At 38.4% G+C, this 19,438-nt stretch overlaps 2 protein-coding genes across 2 annotated transcripts; one reads left to right on the plus strand and one right to left on the minus strand.

Moving 5' to 3' along the window:
* The first annotated feature begins 1,343 nt into the window (after positions 1 to 1,343).
* On the plus strand, positions 1,344 to 12,221 carry LOC129773510 (uncharacterized). The gene is made up of 4 exons (XM_055777124.1): positions 1,344 to 1,938; positions 3,089 to 3,212; positions 4,321 to 4,506; positions 11,332 to 12,221. The coding sequence occupies exons 1-4, from the start codon at positions 1,792 to 1,794 to the stop codon at positions 12,219 to 12,221; spliced, it is 1,347 nt and encodes a 448-aa protein (XP_055633099.1). The 5' UTR covers positions 1,344 to 1,791.
* Positions 12,222 to 12,835: 614 nt separating this feature from the next.
* LOC129774986 (uncharacterized) lies at positions 12,836 to 13,760 on the minus strand. Its single transcript, XM_055779118.1, has 2 exons — positions 13,537 to 13,760; positions 12,836 to 13,472 (listed from the first exon to the last, which is right to left on the minus strand). Exons 1-2 carry the CDS (start codon positions 13,601 to 13,603, stop codon positions 12,976 to 12,978), a joined length of 564 nt encoding a protein of 187 aa, XP_055635093.1. The 5' UTR covers positions 13,604 to 13,760; the 3' UTR covers positions 12,836 to 12,975.
* Between the last annotated feature and the right edge of the window lie 5,678 nt (positions 13,761 to 19,438).

Consider the following 19,438-nt stretch of genomic DNA (forward strand, 5'->3'; position numbering starts at 1 on the left):
CCAATAACGATTTCGTAATGAAGCCCTAGATTTCATTGTCTGATTTTTTTTTGAAAACATATAACAGTTCGGCTGAAAAGTAACACAGTAAAACGATTTGCAACTTTTCGATACCATTTTTATAGTAATCTTTCGGTTTTTCCTCAAAATAGGCCTCGGTTTCGGTAATCACTTCATCATCGGTCTTAAATTTCTTGCCAGCGTACATTCTCTTCAGGTCTGCGAACAGAAAATAGTCGCTGGGGGCCAGATCTGGAGAATACGGTGGATGCGGAAGCAATTCGAAGCCCAATTCATGCAATGTTGCCATAGTTTTCATTCGTTTGTGATTTTTCAATTTTTTCACAATAATAAAAGTTGCTTCACTCTCAATGCTGTAACTCACGAACCAATCGACCGATTGCTGTCAAATTTTGACACGTATCCATGATGGTGCTTTGTGATTGTCAAGTATATTTTTGCAAGAGGTTCCATCTAGACGTCAACCTTATGAATTTTTCAGCCGAACTGTTACAGCTCAACCAAATAAATAAAATTGGCAAATAATTGTATATGATTATAAAGAATGATAATAAGAATAAGAAAAAAAGAATTCCCGAGAATAGATTCTCAAGTGATTTTTTTATATGGATTTCAGCGGTAAAAACAACCTGACAGCATAAATGGAATTTAGAAGAAACTAAAGAGCGATACAAATAACTTCCCGGAGAATGCTGGATAGAGAATAAACGAATTTAAAATAAACCGCTATTATTATTTAAGCTAACATTGTTATCCATAAAACTATAGAACACAAAATAGAATCAATCCCAAAATGAAATTTAAGAGAGGTTCAATTTTATTTGGATTTTTTTAGAAATAATTGGTGTAATGTCCACGTGGACAACAGGGGGAGGGGTATAGTAAATGTCCACGTTTGTCCACGGAGGGGGAGGGGGGGTTCAAAAACACGATTTTTCTGTCCACGTGGTATGTGGACAGCCCCTAAGCACTTATATCGCCACCAGACGTCGACACTGTACATTTTTCGACGCAAATATAAACAAATCAGACTACATAACGCACACCAACAAACTACCGCATTCGTGAAACTGAAAACGTTTTTTTTTATTACATAGTCAGTTTGGCACTCACTCAGTTTTAAAAACGAATTCGCTAATAAATTGAAATAAACTCACCTTTGGACTGTACCTTGATCACCATTCCGCTTTTCAGTTTCTACTTTGGCCGATGAGGTCGTTTTTATCAGCTGTTGACCAAGGCGCCTAGAAGTATATCCTAAGGTGGGCCAACTTGCTAAAACCACTCTTCAGCCATATTGGAAGTCTACTGTGTTTTGTTTGTAAACAAAACACAATACGCTAGTGCCGAAGCTCGCTCGTGATCAGTCTGTCTCTTTCGCGCTACAAGCAAATAATTCCCCTTCTGCTTTCTTCTGTACTGTTTTCATATACCGCTCACCTAACCAATTTAGTGACGAAACGGCCTCACCTAGTACCATAGACCCGTCTTGCTGTTGACTGCAGTTGCGCAGCGCACAAAATAAACTATAATAATGTAGAAGCTTTTAAATTCACACATATTTCGCGAATTTGCACATAAACAAATCAACGAACTTCAGGTCTGGTCAGCAGCTCGAGCGTTTGGATAGTGCATTCCAGTATTTCAACTTGCCATAAACGGTTCACTTGCAAGTCCCGCACTGTAAGGTGTTTCTTCTGAGTGTTTGCTTCTGTTGGGTGACCTGGAAGGACATTAGGGTTCAGTGTTGATTTGTGTTGGAAAAACGGAATGTTGAATCTGCTCTGCTCGAAGAAATCCTCAGGTGCTGGACCAATGCAAGGATACAAAATCACCAATGTGGAGCGGAGTAGGAAGTACGGTGTGGCCGCAAATTCACTTCGGATGCTAAGGACGAAAGCTTCCGAAAAGTTCAAGGTGAATGACCTAGATTGCGTTACATTCGTGGATGCACACTATTGCAATGCAAGCAGCAGGTGTTGGGGACAATCTCTCAATGGATTTTTTTTGTGTTGTGGTTTGGTGACATGCTTAATTCATAGAACTATTTCGAACAAATAGGTTTGACTTTTTGTCCTGAAGAATGATATTGAGTGAGATTATGAGATAGCAAATTGTATATGGTTGAACATTGGGCGACAAGATTCTATGTAGTCCTCAAATTCTCTTACATGGAGTGCAAGGGATGGTCTTATAAGGACAACACTAGCAAACTCGTCATTGAGCGCAAGTGCAGCCCTATGCAAGTATGCTAAAAAGAAAGGACGAAGGTGAACACTGGGAATGTGCACAATGTGTGAGAATTCGAAGGCCATTGACATTGACCTGGTTGAATGTACTCTCCAGTGCGCTCGCCCATTTATAGTTTTCCGAAGTAGTTTTTGTTTCAAGGCTCACTGATAACCATTTATGGGAATAGTCATTGTTGTTGGGAAAGAGCTTTTACATGGGAGAAAAGTCACCAGGAATACCAAGGACATTTCTCCTCTTATTCATGGAAACGCTTTATTAGTGGCTCGAAATACTATCTGATGAAAAACAACGAACTTCTTGCTTCCTTTTTTGATTCTGTTAATTCTTATTAACTTATTCAAAAAGTTCGTCACTGCTTAAAAGATTTCCAGCCAAAGGATGATTCAAATATGAATTCAATAATTTTTCATATTAGAATTATTTCTTAAAAACTTTTTTAACTTTTTAATCCCTACAACATTGAGTATAACATTTGAGATGCGTTAAAGAACAAGAAGAATAGGTATGAATGACGTTGGAATTAGAGTTTTTCATAAATAAGAATAGAACTGAGGACCTGCAAAATTTTATTCCAAATATTCATAACACGTTGACTGCCAGACGCATTTCCCATGGTTTGGCTAAGGCGCCAATTTTGCATTATGCGATGTCGGTTAGGAGTGGCCCTTATGGCACTGTATCCAAGTCGAGTGCCGGTCATCGGTGCCCCCTATGGCAGTCAAAGCGTTAAGCATAAAATTTCAAAGAGCTTGAGAATTATAGTATAAAAATACCTAAAATAATAACAAATCTTCTGTTTTGCTTTCCTATGCAGTTACAAAACTGTCGTGTTTACTTGGCTAAAGACGGTGTCGAAGTGCTAGACGAGGACTATTTCCAAACACTTCCGGCCCAGATATTGTTTGTAGTAGCAGAGAAAGATGTTATTGTTAAAACTGGTGAGTAGAATAGAACGACAAATTCGACTTAGGGGAAAAGGGGGAATTTGGACCACCTAAGCAAATCGTCTAATATTTCTAAACCAATAATGTCACATTGTATACTGAGCTACACTTGTTTTCTCTCAATAAATAATGTTTAATCATTATATAAAGCTTCAATCTACCAAATATATCATAAAATAATAGAGATGATTTTTGGACATTAAAATTTGATGCGGGGTGATTTGGACCATCTGTGGGGTGATTTGGTCCAGTGTGTGTTTCATTGAAAAAAACATACTTATGTTTATGTAAAGTATTTTGGGATAATGTTACAAATAGTAACAATGTTTTGGTATCGAAACCAGGTGTCTTGGCCAGATTCCAGACCAGAAAAGTTGGATTGACATCACCTCGAATTCTGCATGAATCTTTCCACTGTTGGTCGAGCATTTTCAAACACTTTTGATGCTTGGTCAAAGAAAATCCGTTCTCGATGGCCTGCGTTGCTCTTTCAAGCTCCTCCTTCTTCCAACGTTGTCTGTGCATCTTTTTTTTGTAATTCAGCGGCATCTGGAATCAATTAGACCAAAGAAAAGTCTCAAACCTGTAGGACCAATTAACCGCACCGAAACGTGTCCATGTCACCCCACACAACACGCAAACATTAAATTGCAAATAATTTCATTTATTGTTATCAAACTTACAGTTTCGCTACATCAAATTGTTCTTCTTCTGTAGGCGAACAGAACTTTACTGCGCAATACACGAAAAATTTGTTTAATTAGTGGGAAAAACCTTAAAACCACTATCGGAAAACTCACATTTTTTGACGATCAAAGTGCTTGCTGTGTTTATGCTATCGTTTCCCTCTACTTGTGAAGTTTAAACAATTTTTTTTACTTTAGGTACATACGGTTAAACAATAGAAGGAAAGGACATTATAAAAAATCTAAGTTGAGCCGTAATTTTTTAGATAAAGGGGTGGCCCAAATCACCCTATATGACCAAATCACCCCGTGTTACCCTATATATCCATAATAGTAGATACATTGTCCGATCGATGAAGCACGATGAGTGGATTCAACAGTAACAATGACCTAAATCAAATATTTCCCACTTGCAGATTTTGAGCTTTTGTATGACGCAATAAAGTCCACCCATAGTGAACTGCTGCAGGCCGGCAGCCTGGCTCGAGAATTCGTCAATAGTAATCAGGACGAAGTTCTGAAGCTTCTGCAGCAAGCTCAACGCTCGCAGGACGAGCAGACGGCTAAGAGTCGACGGAACGAGCACGCCGCATGGTTCGAAGGTTTGTGAACACGGGGTATATTTTGTTATATGTAGAGGTAGGAAGAGGTAGTGCTGGGTGACTTGTATTTTAATGATCGATTGAAAGATGAATGCCTCCGATGTTTCTCAAAAGACAACGGACTGATTCCTGGTTCGAATGACATTATTTCCTATTTATATGTTGGAAACTGCTGCTCTAACTCTTCATTATGTGACCACAAAACACTTTGGACAAGACCAACAAGAACGTTAAGAGACTATTTTCTTTAATTAATCAAATCAGGAAGACATGTATTCGAATTACGCTTTACTCGTGAAAAATTCTTACGATCAAATGTTATTCGTTGTTAACATGTGGGTGAATGGAATACTGTCTAATCATTAGAATATTAGGACATGGAATTGCCAGACTATAAAAGATAAATTAAAAACTGACAACCTCCACAATTTTGTAATAGAACAGAAGGCGCACTAATAGATCACAATAATCGATGTTTCTTTCGAACCGACTGACAGCATTGGTATACATACATCCAGAGTTTCGTCAATCGATAAACTAGTATCTCTGGAATAAGAAAGCGTAGTGAGGATTTATCGTTCCTAAAAGTCGCATATTTTTTTCGAGAAGCTGAACGCTCTGTACAAGCGAAAAAGTATCTTGACAAACGAACACAAGGGACTCAAGATTAGAGGCAGTACTACTATGAACAACTAAACGAGGCACAAGACGTTCGTCTCAACTGTTACAAAGTCTGGATGTAGAAGAACAAAAAGTCTGGTTTTGTAAGGATATTTTTTTTCAAATGGGCGTTCCTGTTATTTGCGACTTTCGTTCAAAGATTAGTCAAATATAGTTGCCGATAGTTGGTGATGCTGTAACAGATATATTTTAAAAATCCTGGTAATACCATTGTTTGCACCTTCTGAACTTTTAATTAAGTTACTTCGGCCAATAGGCCAATTTCTTCGGCCAAAGAAACATCTGCTTTGTAGGAGATACTCTAATTCATTTCGGTAACCTGTATAGAATGGGTTAGAAAGATGAAGTATCTTGGTGTTATTATAGATGACAAACTTTTTTTAGGTCTCATACAGATAATGTCTTCAAGAAAATTGCAAAAATACGGTATCATATGTCGTTTAAGGAATGAGTTGACTATTTCGAGTAAAATTCAATAGTATAAATCGATTATTTCGCCACCCATAGACTATTCCATTCTTTCCTTGCTAATGAAACACGAATGTTGAGGTTATAACGTTTACAAAACAAAATTTTGCATTGTAACTGATTCATTTCCTCAGCTCTCATGCTAAACATACTGTATCTGTGAAGCAAAGGATTGTGTATTTATTTTAAAAACCGTAAATTCATCGATATAATACCAGAATAACTGACATAGTACGAACGCTAAACTTTTTAAGTAGACTGTCATAGAACTCCCTATTTGTTGAAGGTGTTACTTATTTCAATTCGATGTCTGGGCACATTAAAAGAGCAACTACAATAGCTGATTTTAAACGGCAGTGCATTTCACATGTCAAAAATTCAATATGAATTTTGAGATTGTTATCGACAAAGTTGTTTCCAACTAATTTGCAAGAAAGAACTGCCAACTTCGTTTCAATGATGATGGAGGGTTTTTTCAATGTTCATAGAAATTAAAAAGGGATATTAGAAAGTAGTCTACATTAGTTTGAGCACACGCGCGTCATTGAAGTCATGATAAATCTGAATTGTGATGGCGATTGGAACATAGTAGAGCTTGTTCTCATAGTGGAATTGAATATGTACTGATACAAAGGAGCACACCTATGTTTGAGGTTTGGTTGAAGATCGAGAGAGTGAATATCGTTAAGTAAAGAAGACCCATGAGCGATTTTTGAAGGATCAAGCAAACAACCGTCAAACTGAACGGAATGGCTACAACCTGAAACTCATCTAACGGGAAAAATGTTTGATTAATCTGGAGATCAGAACAGTTTGTCTGACAAATTTGACAGTCATGTTTTAGTGAACTCAGAAGATGCTATGGGATGGCTTTACGGGACAGCAAACGCGTGTTTATGTGACTTGATAAAACTGAAAGATTTACTGTTTACTTCTTACAAGCATTTGCAGAGAAACTTTTAAATATATGAAGCTGAGTGAAAGTGTTGTTTGGTTGCGATATGTTTGGTTGAAATATGCGTAATATTTGTATAGAACCCCCTCTCCATTCCAAAGGAGGGAGGGGTGTCATACCATCATAGAAACATTTCTCATACCCGAAAACCCTTCATCTTGAATGGCGTCAATGTTCCCTGTGGAACTTTTGCCGTCTCAGCGTATGCATTACCTAGCGTCATTTATTAATACTTAGTTGAGATCTCTTAAGCCAAATAACACGCCTTGAATGTATTTCGAGGGGCAAGCTCTAGAATACACAGTGCAAGTCGAAGGAAATTTCTCTGACGAAAAATCCCCCGGCCAGAACGGGAATCGAACCCGAACACCCGGCATGATAATGTGAGACGCTAACCACTCGGCCACGGGTGTACCCGAAAACCCTCACATCCCAAATTTAGCTCCATTTGCTTGATTAGTTATCGAGTTATGCAGAAATTTGTGTTTCATTGGTATGGCACTCCTCCCTTAGAGAGGGGGAGGAGTGTCGAACCACCATAGAAGCGTTTATCGATACCTAAAAACTTTATGGCGGGTTTACATTAGGGAGATCTATAGCTATAGATGGATTTATTCACGTGAAATAGGTGTAAACGGGTGAGAATAAATATGATACACTTATTCGAGGTATATATAACTTGAATAAATTCAGCATATGTAAACGCTTGTGAATTTCTCACTGGTGAGAAATCACTAAAGTTGGATGCAGTTCTACTTCAGGTGAATAAATTCACCGAAGATATGAATATATTCATTATAGAAGTTCACGCTAGTGTAAACGGTTGATGCGATTTCTATAAATCTCATCATATTTCTTCATATGAATATATCACTAGTCTAAACCCACCCTTATATGCCATGTTTGATTCCATTTGCTGAATTAGTTCTCGAGTTATTCAGCCCCCTTCTCCTTCAAAGAGAGGGAAGGATTGTCAAACTACCATAGAAACAATTATTGCTCCCTGTAACTACTTCGTCTGCTTCTTCCGGATTACCGTTCGTCCGGGTGTCGTTTAGCTCCTTCAATCCACTCGTTTAATTCACTTATTTCAACCGGCTCGTTATACGCGTCCTCGAACACTCGAACGTTCACTCTTGTCTACCATTACATTTTCCTCCGTCCTCACACAATCAATGTTCTTTCGTCATCAGGTAAATTAAATTCAAATATCAAAGTCATTCATATTCAAGGTACGCTTTATTCGTTTATTCGGGATAGAACCATACACCCCCTAAACCCTTCACATGCCAAATTTGGCTCCATTTGATTGATTAGTTTTCGAGTTATGCAGAAATTTGTGTTTCATTTGTACGACAGCCCCTCTTAGAGAGGGGGAGTCGTGTCTATTCACTATAGAAACGTTTCGTGCCCCCTAAAACCTTCACATGTCCAGTTTGGCTCAATTTGCGTGATTAGTTTTTGAGTTATGCAAAAATTTGTGTTTCATTTTAACATTATAACACATACGAATTGGGGTTCTTTTGGTATTAACAAGCTCTTCCGCACAGTAACTCGATGTTGATAATACCTTAATATTTTCCTTCGTTGATCGTTATTTTTCACATATTCACGTTGGAGAGTATTCACCCTTCTCTTCGTTGGCCGAGGCATTTTGATTGAATGTAATACTTTTCCGTTTACTATTTTTGACAGCAGAGGTAACCGTGGTAATGTTTCAAGCTCTGCAATACAATTTTCCAATGTTAAAGTTGCTAAAACTTACATTGTAGATCCATTAAACGTACATGTTAAAGAATAATTGTATTGTAGAATAATTATATTCAACACAATTTTATTTTATTGATTTTCATGACATGAAACGCCATGACTGAGGAATAACTTTTTATTGAGTGGCTTTTATAGCTGTTTCGATGATGTTGTATGTCATCAGTGTAGAAAAAATAACGATGCTTTTACCAATACAAAATCAAACCATTGCGGAAAATTTAAAATTTAACTTTCAGAGCAGGGGGTCTTCGTAGCCACTTGGTTACGCGTTCGCTTACTAAGCGATCGATCGTGAGTTCATACTCAGGGCCCTCAATTGACCATCTTTGTGTTGTTATAGAATAGGTACGTCCACGCAACCATCATCAGCTATGGAGATCGATCCACGGTGGAACAAAGATCGATTCATCCATACAACTGCTCTGCTCTGCAAGAAACATCGGGCTGCTGTTCTATAAATAACCCAACAATGATCAATATCAACTGTCTCCGCTGTCCGGTCTGCTGAACAATGGAAGAACAGATAGAATACCCTTACGCCTAAATGGCTACTACAGTATAATTTACCATAATGTAATGGAACAGAAAATCTAACGCCTAAATGGCTACCAGTTCTACTGTGTAATTTACAATTTATAGAAACATAAACATATGTACATGTACACGATAAAAACCCGGCTCTGTTACAGATAAAATGCTAATGAGCCTGATAAATAAATGGGATAAAAAAAAACTTTCAGAGCACTAGCTCGAGTTTTCCGTCGTTTTTCACTATTCATTGCGACGGCAGATGAAAATTTAATATCTTGTGAGTAATCAATTAGAGTTTGGTTGACAATACTTGATTGGAAGTGTGCGAAAACGATTTTTTTCGACACACTGTTTCGCATAATTTTTGAATTTCTGTTAAGGGGTGAAGGAGTGAGATGAAAGAAATGAGCGCCATTGTGGCAGCCATTTATAGCTTCCTTCCATCTTCACTTTATTCAGACAAAATGTGCAAGAACTCATGGGGTCTGAGTTAATGTAATGCTTCTGTGAAAAAGTTTTCTGCAAAGAAATCAATGTTTTAAGAGAAATTATTTTTTTCCGTGCATAAAACATGTGAAAAGAAATGAAGACTGCGACAACGGGTGGTATGTTTTGAACATGATGTGTTTGAATTATGAACACCATGTTTGTTTAGGATGTTTGTGTTTTTGCATCATGGGCTGTGTTTGGAATAAACATCGAACACTAGCGAAAAGCATGTTCGTGTTAAACAATAACATGGAATTTGAACATCGTGTGGACATGTGTAAGTGTTTTTCGGAAGACTGTCTCCAACTCACGCAGACAATCGAATCCCATTGGAATCAGACGCAAGTACCGTGTGCTGTAAACCCCCTGAAATACAAAAACTCAATACCATTATCTTAAGTGTCATTTCCTTCTAACAAACAGCGTTGAACGTTAAATTTCTTGTTCGTTATTCCGGGCTCATAAGGATAGCCGTCAGCCCTCGTCCGGTGTTGGTCAAAAAGAAGGTTTCACCACAGGAGCCTTAGGAACCATATTAAGAGAGGCTCCCCACGAGTGACGCGAGTGGCTCTATTTATAATAAACGGGAAAAGGTTGGCTCCTAGAAAATTGTGGGTTGCGTGGTTCTGTTTGAGTGTGAACGAGCAGCCTAGGGGCTGTTCACATACTACGTGGATATGGATAGGGGGGATAGGGGGTACGAAATGAGGGGAGTAGGTGTATAGACCATGTCCACGTGAACATATTGGACGGATATTTCAGATTAACTGTATATGCAAAAAGAAATGATTGGATAAATGAAAAATGAAGAAATGTCCACAAAATATTCTTAGCGAACTCTGTAATATTAATAGTGTTCGACATAGTCCTCTATGGCGCGGGATTCAATTCAGCATTCGCTCCTGATGCAAACGCCGCTTCATTTTTATCTTTCGAGAGCTCCCAAAACTAGATAGCTTTTGTGGAAATGGAAGACGAACAACAATTTCTTCCGTAGCTCAATGGGTAGTATCTCTGAAGAAATCTTCTTTGCAGCAATGTTCTTTTTCATTCAAATGTGACTTTTTTGGAACATGCTTCCATTACCAAAAAATCATCGTTCAAATAATTAATAACGATGATACTACAGTAGTTTTGTGTTGTTTAGAAGCGGGGATGTATCTTGGACTTTGTATTGAGCGAAACCGCTATGTGTGATATATGGAAATTTTGGAAATAAAAAAATACTTTCAATGCTCTGGAGAAGTCATTACCGAAATATGGCGTGGAATACGTCTTCTGTTTTTTTTTATTTAAAAAAATAATTAAAAAAAATTAAATTAAAATAATTTACCTCATTTTTTGGAAAAATGGAATAACATCCACGTGGATAACAGAAGGGTATAATCAATGTCCACGCTAGTCCACGGAGGAGGAGGGGGGTGTCTAAAACGGTACATTACGTCCACGTGGCCCCTTATAACGACCATGAGAAATCCCGAGTAGCGGGTCATTACATAATTTAGTGTTGGGATAGTCCTCTGAGAGTATTTCAACTCATTTCTATTTCAACAACGATTTTTGTGTTGGCATGACGTTGACAACTGTTGACAACTGGATGCGTAGATGCTGTCTAAAAATCGATACCTTGCTGGTGGTAAGTTGGAAAACCCTGTATATATGGTCTTCATTTAATTCATTTAATTCATTTAATTAAATGTATATGTTTGGTCTTCATTTAATAATTCATCCGCAATTTGGGCCTCACGAGAAACTCAAAAACGGCGCATTCTGCGACGAACGTGTTAATGCAGAAAGGACAGAATATATTGCGGAGGGCGCCCTGGCGCCCAGGTTAGTTGCAGGGTACTTGAATCAATATTTTTAAAGGATCAATCAACACACTCAATATAATCGTTTGTAGAATTATCTTTTGCTTTTTCATTCCCCAGGAATCGACACGAAATCGGGCCACACAAAGGAGGAGATCATGCAACGCCGTGGCCAGGATAGGATACGAGGCTACTATTATAAAACCAAGGACGAACTGACAAAGTGTGCTATTTATCGCAAGAACCTGATGGCCAAAGAGCTGATCGACGAAATGCTGGAGCTTTTTCGCCATCTGCTAATTGGTTTCGATTACTTCAGCTGTATATTCGATCGAAACCACTCAGTTCGTTTGCCCGATAGCAATGTTTCCAACCTAGTATTCGGGAACGAGGAGGACAACAGCGACGAGACCGACGCTCAAACAATTCCTTCAAAGCGACTCAAAATTGCTATCAAGAAATCGCTGGAAAATGACGGTAATACCATCGACAAATACAAGGTCGCTCTTTGCGGTGCAAGTGGTGACTTTCGGTGCATGGGACTGTGGAACGAAAAGCGATGCAGGTACCCAGCGCATGCCATAAATCCGTACGCCAGCCGAGAAAATATGATTCTATTTCAAGTGTGGAACTTGGACCATCAGGTCGAGTTGAGCCGTGCGGTACTGCCATCGATAGTGGACAACGTCGCGAGGATGATCGCGAACGAAACGGATGCCATATGTAAGATACATAACCGTAGGGGTAAAAAACTCTCTGTGATAACTTATTTTATTGAGCTGTTTACGCTCGGGAACCTCAAGCTGGTTCACATTGTTTGCCACGACAAAAGTATTCACGATCTGATCTCAAGGGGCGCCATTATCTGCGACAAGTGTGCAGAGTACAAGTATATTAAAGAATTTCAAAGCAAGATACGCTTCAATAAAGATGCATTAATGTATTGTTTGCAAAATGATGCGAGAAAACATGAGAAATCCTATGAGTCTGAGATTTGTATTAGGTTGTGATTCATTCTAGGGATAAATGGTCGGTGTTAAGTCAGACCGGACCATGTGACATTTTTATGATTTCGAGAAAAGCGAGTTTGAAGTTTGGTGCTATAAAGGGTTTCCATTGAGCGTTCAAAACAATTTCGATTAGTTATTCCTGCTGTACGCGTGATTTCCCAAATCTGATAAACGTGAAATTTAGCTTACACAATGTTCAACCTAATGCAATCAAAAACTCGAAATTTTTATTTTTGCGACTTGGTCCGCTCTGACTTATGGATCTCGTTTCTGAGTGTCCAGTAAGCATCTAGTCATAAATGTCCGCCCATTCTTAATACTTGCAACTTAATAATGCACCCTAAAAACCAAAAAAAAAGGAACGAAAATCACTACAGACAAACCTGTTTTTGTGCGGTCCCTTTCCGCGTGATTCCACGTTTGTGCGATTTTATTATGACATCGGGTCTTGAATCACACAAACTAATCGCACAAATAATAATATCGCAACTAAACAGTCACACAAATGAGAACTCACACGAAAAGCAACCGCACAAAAACAGGTTTTCCTGTATTTGATTTATTGTCAATTCGCTTGAAACAATCATCGGATTCACACGAGGAAAAAAAATCAATTATAAACGAATTATTTATTTTAATTCTATCATAAAACAAATCTACAAATTTCAGCTTCGTCCCAAAATTGATGAAATATAATTAAATGCTTAAGATGAGAGTGAATAACAGCAGTAAAAAATACAGATTCCGAAGCGCTTCAGAACATGAAATCCAAATCGGGTATTTCCACTTCGGTCAGGTTGAACAGGAAGCTGTTCGGTAGATCCTTAGGAACCGTCGGAGTAGCTTTGGGGCTTGCCTTCGGAAGTGTAATCTCTGGCAGCTCCGGGGGATCCATTTTGAGTGGTTTCATTGGTTTTCTGTCTCGCTTGTAGACAACGCCGTTGAATTCTATCAGCTGTTCGAGCAAATCTTCCCGGAGGCAGGTTTCTTTACCCCAGCTGTACTCGGCTTCCTGGGGGGTGAAAATGGTGAAAGGATTTTGTCTCTTGGTACCCCCTTGTGTGATGCTTTCTGTAGATTTCTTCTGAAGAAATGAAGAAGCGGCAGATTTTTGCTGGAGGGGCTTCTTTATAATTGTGTCCTGAAGCTGTTTACCGGCGAAATTCGATCGCGAGGTAGTGCTGTTGGTGAGATCCTTGAGAGCCAGTTTGAACGGAGCACGGGCTTCATTCTTGCCAGTTAATTGTGATTCTGTAAATGATGGCGCTCGTTAGTGCTGAACAAAGCCCAAAATATCATACACCTCGATACTTACTGCCCACTCGTTGGTTTTCGTTGCTGTTACGCTGCTCCAATATGTTGAACGCACGTGTGGATGCCATATTTCATGTGAACAATATAAATTCACACCTAGCAACGTATTTCTCTTCAATGCGATAATATAGATAATTGAGACAAATGGAGGATTTTTGCGTTTTCTATGCACGGTTCTGCCTTTTGTTTATATTTTTACCTGCTTTTTACAAAGAGTTCGTTAAACATTGGCGTAAAGTCGGTAAAGCAGAGTACATAGCAACGATATAAATGATATCTTGATGACACTGCCCTCTAGCGATGAATAGCGATTGTTGATCAAGATGAGAATTGATAGGAGGTTCGCTAAAGTCATTAATTGAATAATCACACCGTGGGTAGCAAGACAATTCGCGTTGACATTGATGGTTTTTCTCAAGGGATTGCTAAGATGGCCGCCTTTTTGTAGCCAGCATAGAAAATCATGAGAATAGAAATCATAATCTGAAATTAAAAATGAAGTGTTTCGCGCGATTCTCCAGCAGTGATTCTATTGCAAATCGACAAGAAAGCTTCCGGATGGGTATCCAAACATCGCTTGCCAAAGGACACTATCCAACGTAATCAATCGTAATATCGTAATTGACATATATGACTCCAAACATTAAACAATACCTCCTAAGCGCGAGCCCTGTTTTATGCTGCCTACGTTCAATTTGCATTGGCATAGGATTGGGTTGTCAGGGCACCGGATTTTCTTCCAATTAGTAAAGCGAAAATGGCAAAGGCTTTTCATACAGAATGAATAAACTTCCAATATGAAAATCATGAATGAAAATTATTTTGTTTGTATCAAATATGTATTTTATATGATAGAACAACAGTTTTTTTTTGAAAATTTCGAATAAATATAAAACATAAATTTTGTCTGGTTATGATTTTATATCATAATGAAGAGTAATTTTTTTCGTGCCGTGTTAAGCTGCAATCTGAGACCAGCTTTACGACTATATTACGTGTTAAAACAGATCACCTAACATATCTGCGCTGGATAGAAAAAAAAACATTGGAACTAATTACTTTATATTGGAAGCCTTCTTACTTTGTTGCTCCTTTTTGATTCCCGAGTCGATAACGGACACGATTTCAAATCTCACCCAAGGCGCCTAGAAGTATATACTAAGGTGGGCCAACTTGCTAAAACCACTCTTCAGCCATCTTGGAAGTCTACTGTGTTTTGTTTGTAAACAAAACACAATACGCTATTACCGAAGCTCGCTGGTGATCAGTCTGTCTCTTTCACGCTACAAGGAAATAATTCCCCTTCTACTTTCTTCCGTGCTGTTTTCATATACCGCTCCCCTAACCAACTTAGTGACGAAACGGCCTCACCTAGTACCATAGACCCGTCTTGATCTCACCTAGTGACGTACTATAGTCAAGCCATTGAGCCATCTCACGTTTTTCAATGCGCGGAATAACGGGGAAATTAATGAACTGGTACTATTTACTTCAAAAATGTTTTTTATAATGTTTTTTCTCTGAGTGTACATTGCGAACAAAATTTTAGTCCGTAGCACCACCTATTTGTGAATAGCTAAACACTGCTGTTGGATACAAGTTATCGCACTTGCACGCTACACTAATATTTGAAACTAAATTGAGGCAAGCATCGAATCATAGCTCCAGAGATGCCAGGATTGAAGACATGTCTTCATTTTGAAGACATTTGACATACTGTGAAGTCATTTGATTTGGTGGACATTTTGAAGACATTATGAAATACGTGAAGACATTTCAGTATGATAACGTACGTGGGTTCTTGAGAGATATTATTTTCATGAAATTCTAACTATTGGCCGAAGATATCGTCAATAGATGTAGGGCTTTTGTCTTAATGTCATATGCTTGCTTGTTAACTTTTGTTCTTAACACTCCTATACTCGCGCATTGGTCTGTCAGACCGAGAAATCAATAATTCGTTCATTTCTCAGAAAATATCAACACTACGACTTTGCGTTTCTCTCTAGCTTCGTGGTTCGTCGTTCGTCATCGTTTAGCGTATCGCATGTGTTGGTGCAAAGGGGACGTGTGCCACTTTCTTAACACTTTCGGTCTGACACACCGACGCGAGTATAGGAGTAACTTTTTTGGACAAGTGCCTTTTTTCATATTCTAGAATATTGTTGAATGAAATGTATAAATTAATGTTAGTGGCGTGGGATATTTATTGAATATAATGCATAAGATCATTACCGGACTATTCTTATTTGATTTCAGTCCCTTTTTGTAACTGCATTGATTGCAAAAGCAAAATATAAATATTTGACTTTCGTATAGTTATTCGCTAAATATAATGGTCATACATATACAGACTTTTGAAAGAATTTGGTTTGAAGAATTGTAAACAGTAAACTATAAACTAATCGGTGGCTTATGGTAATTTTTAACAGTTACAGTTTCGGGGATATTTTTTTATAATGAAAAATATCAACAAAAATAAAACAAGAGAAAGAAAACTAAGTTCCTAGGAATCCTTTTATATCATCATTTTATGCCCTATCTATAAAAAGGTATTAATTCTTAGTTTACCAAGAATACAGAGACAAAGAATATTAGAAATATGCGAACTTTTTATTCCAGAACCTTTATCATCTGGTGATTATCTAGAAGGTCAGTATACATTCTTCTCTCCGATAAAAGACCCGAAAACACGCAACAACTGCATGAAATGAAAAAAAAAATGTTTGTTTCGAGCATGCAGTTATGCTATGTTCTGATTCTTACTCCAATGAAACCACAATCAATTAATACGATTTTATATTATTTTATAGCTTTTTATACTTCCATGAATTATATTCAGTTGCTTACTTTCAATCAATAACAGTGAAAAATTCAAATTTCGTTATTTGTGTTGAAGTATCAAAAATTGCTCTATTTTGAGGAGGCTGAATTAGATGACTATTAAAACATAATAAAGACGAAGAAAACATATTTTTTTGGGTTTTTTTCATTTAATCATACCCTCTTCTTAAAATAAATGCCAATAAAGCCTGAAGAATACACAATGGCAACATTACAGTTCAGTTCAAAAAGTTTAATTTTCGGTCTGTGACACCGTGCGCGAGTATACGTGTTATGATTTTGCACGCGAGTACAGGAGGGTTAATAATCAACGGAGACTTTTGTCTTTTGGTTTTATTCACTTGCTTTTTTAAAACTTTTCCAAGCTCAAACATATAGAATAAATCCAAGAAAATCCACAAGTATATAGAATAAATTCGTCAACAAAGCGACTTTTACTTCAAATTCAGAAGAACTTCAAGCGGTCTGAATACATATTATCTATAGGAGACATTAGTTCGTTTGCGCTTGAGAATTCGAATGATTGCGACATTGTATTTAATTTTGATTATTTTGACCCTATGCTATACAGTGACTCAAATCCGTAATCGTACTCCACCATGAGGATCTCTTTTCCCTTCTTTCGAAAGTCGAAAACAAGCTTTCGGAACATTCTATTTAGATAGAATCATAGTGTCATATTAAAAGGTTTGCTATCTGTTTTCAGAATAATGGTTTTTAATTCTCTAAAAATGGCGAATGTATGTATTAATGTATGAAAATTGACTCAAACTCATAATCGTACGCAGGTTGAAATCTCAACTTGATTTCGAAGGCGTTGGTATATTTCCAAATTACATAATTAGTATGGTATCCCTTGTTCATTGCAATTATCTTTAGCTGTCTTTAGCCTTATCTACGAGTTTTTTGGTGTATTCGGAAGGTATATTTATCATTTTTTTCATTAAGTAGTTTTTAAAATCGTTATTTTAAGAAATTTAATGGTTTCTAAATTTCCTACACACATAACTTCCTCAGTTTTTTACTGGGATTTATGTCGGAAGATTATGGAAGATTATCAATGACTTTTGTGTAATTGTAATGTAACCATGTGCGAACTTCATATGTCTTGAGCTCTGGGTCATTGTCTTGACAAAACTTGAATCCTCGATCCCATCCCATTTTGTTGACACTTTGCTTCATATTTTCCTTCAGGTTCAAGTAAAGTAAAAAAGTGACTATCGCCAATAGTAAGTAGATTTGTGGGAAGTTATCAGGCCGGATTTATGCCCGGTTGCTCGACGACGGACCAGATTTTTACACTGCGGCAGATCCTCCAAAAGTGCCGCGAGTATCAGGTCCCTACACACCACATCTTCGTCGACTTCAAGGCCGCATATGATACAATTGATCGACGACAGCTATGGAGGATCATGGACGAACACGGCTTTCCCCGAAAGCTGACAAGACTGATTCAGGCAACGATGAACGGTGTGCGGTGCAGTGTGCGGATCTCAGGTGAGCTGTCGGAATCATTTCAGACTCACAGGGGACTTCGACAAGGCGATGGAATCTCCTGTCTGCTCTTCAACGTGGCGCTGGAAGGTGGCGGGCTTCAACATGCGGGGCACGATTTTCAACAAGTCTAGTCAGTTTATCTGCTTCGCCGACGACGTGGACATAATCGGAAGAACACATGCGACGGTAGCCGACTTGTATACCCGACTGAAACACGAAGCAGGGCTGATTGGGCTTGGGATCAATGCGTGTAAGACTAAATACATGCTAGCTGGAGGGACAGATCGCAACAGAGTTCTTCTTGGTAGTAGTGTTGTGATCGACGACAACGAGCTCGAGGTGGTGGAGGAATTTGTCTACCTTGGCTCGTTGATAACAACTGACAACAACAACAGCCGTGAAATTCGAAGACGCATTGTCAATGGAAGTCGTGCCTACTATGGGCTCCGCAAATCCTTGAGGTCCAAAGAACTCCGACCCCGTACGAAGTGTACCATGTACAAATCCCTAATTCGACCGGTTGTTCTCTATGGGCACGAAGCATGGACGATGCTTGAAGAGGACTCACAAGCGCTTGGAGTTTTCGAACGCCGAGTGCTCAGAACAATATACGGTGGTGTACAGGAAAGCGGAGTATGGAGAAGGAGAATGAACCACGAACTGGCGCAACTCTACGGCGAACCCAGCATTCAGAAAGTCGCCAAGGCTGGACGAGTGCGATGGGCAGGGCATGTTGCAAGATTGCCGGACAGCAGCCCTGCAAAGATGGTGTTCGCATCGAATCCGGTAGGAACAAGAAGGAGAGGAGCCCAGCGAGCGAGGTGGTTGGACCAGGTGGAGCAGGACTTGGCAAGAATCGGTGCAGCCGGGAGTTGGAGAACTGCAGCCATGGATCGGGACTATTGGCGAAAAATTGTGAAGAAGATCTAATCTCTCAATGGGATGTAGTATCATTATAAATAAATAAAAATGACAATTGAAAATTTTCCGAAAACTCTGAAGGAAAAAGGGAAAATTCGGAAAATTAAATTCCCATATGTTCTACAATTACATAGTGACAAGTGCTGTTAGTCCATTTGATGTTTGCGCTAGCGGAATTGATCTTTGCTCGAAACTGAAAATGGATTTTAATGTGATGAAACGCACTCCTATATCTTTTTCTATCCGTACAAAAAAAAGACCGCCGGATGTGTTGATAAGAGCAGAACTGGAGAAAGGAACTGCCCGATTCAGGGCTGTCTTTATTCTATCATATTTTCTGTATTAAACATTTATTCCATGTAACGGATAAACATGTTATTTGCAAGTGGTTGAAAAATCTGGAACGAGAATTGTGTCTGAAAATAATCTGATATTATGAGTTTTGGAAGAAGTACTAGGAATTTTTTAGTAAAAGGTAAATTCAACGGGGTCGATTAGAAGATCAATCAATGAACAGTTCTGCGGACTCATGAAGTTGCACTTAGTTAGAAAACGTGAATGTATTGAAAACAAAAAACAAATTTTGGGCGGGACGAAGTTTGCCAGGTCAGCTTGTGTACTATAAAAACGGTATCGAAAAG

This window comes from Toxorhynchites rutilus, chromosome 3 (genome assembly GCF_029784135.1).
Source record: "Toxorhynchites rutilus septentrionalis strain SRP chromosome 3, ASM2978413v1, whole genome shotgun sequence".
Classification (NCBI taxonomy): Eukaryota; Metazoa; Arthropoda; class Insecta; order Diptera; family Culicidae; genus Toxorhynchites; species Toxorhynchites rutilus.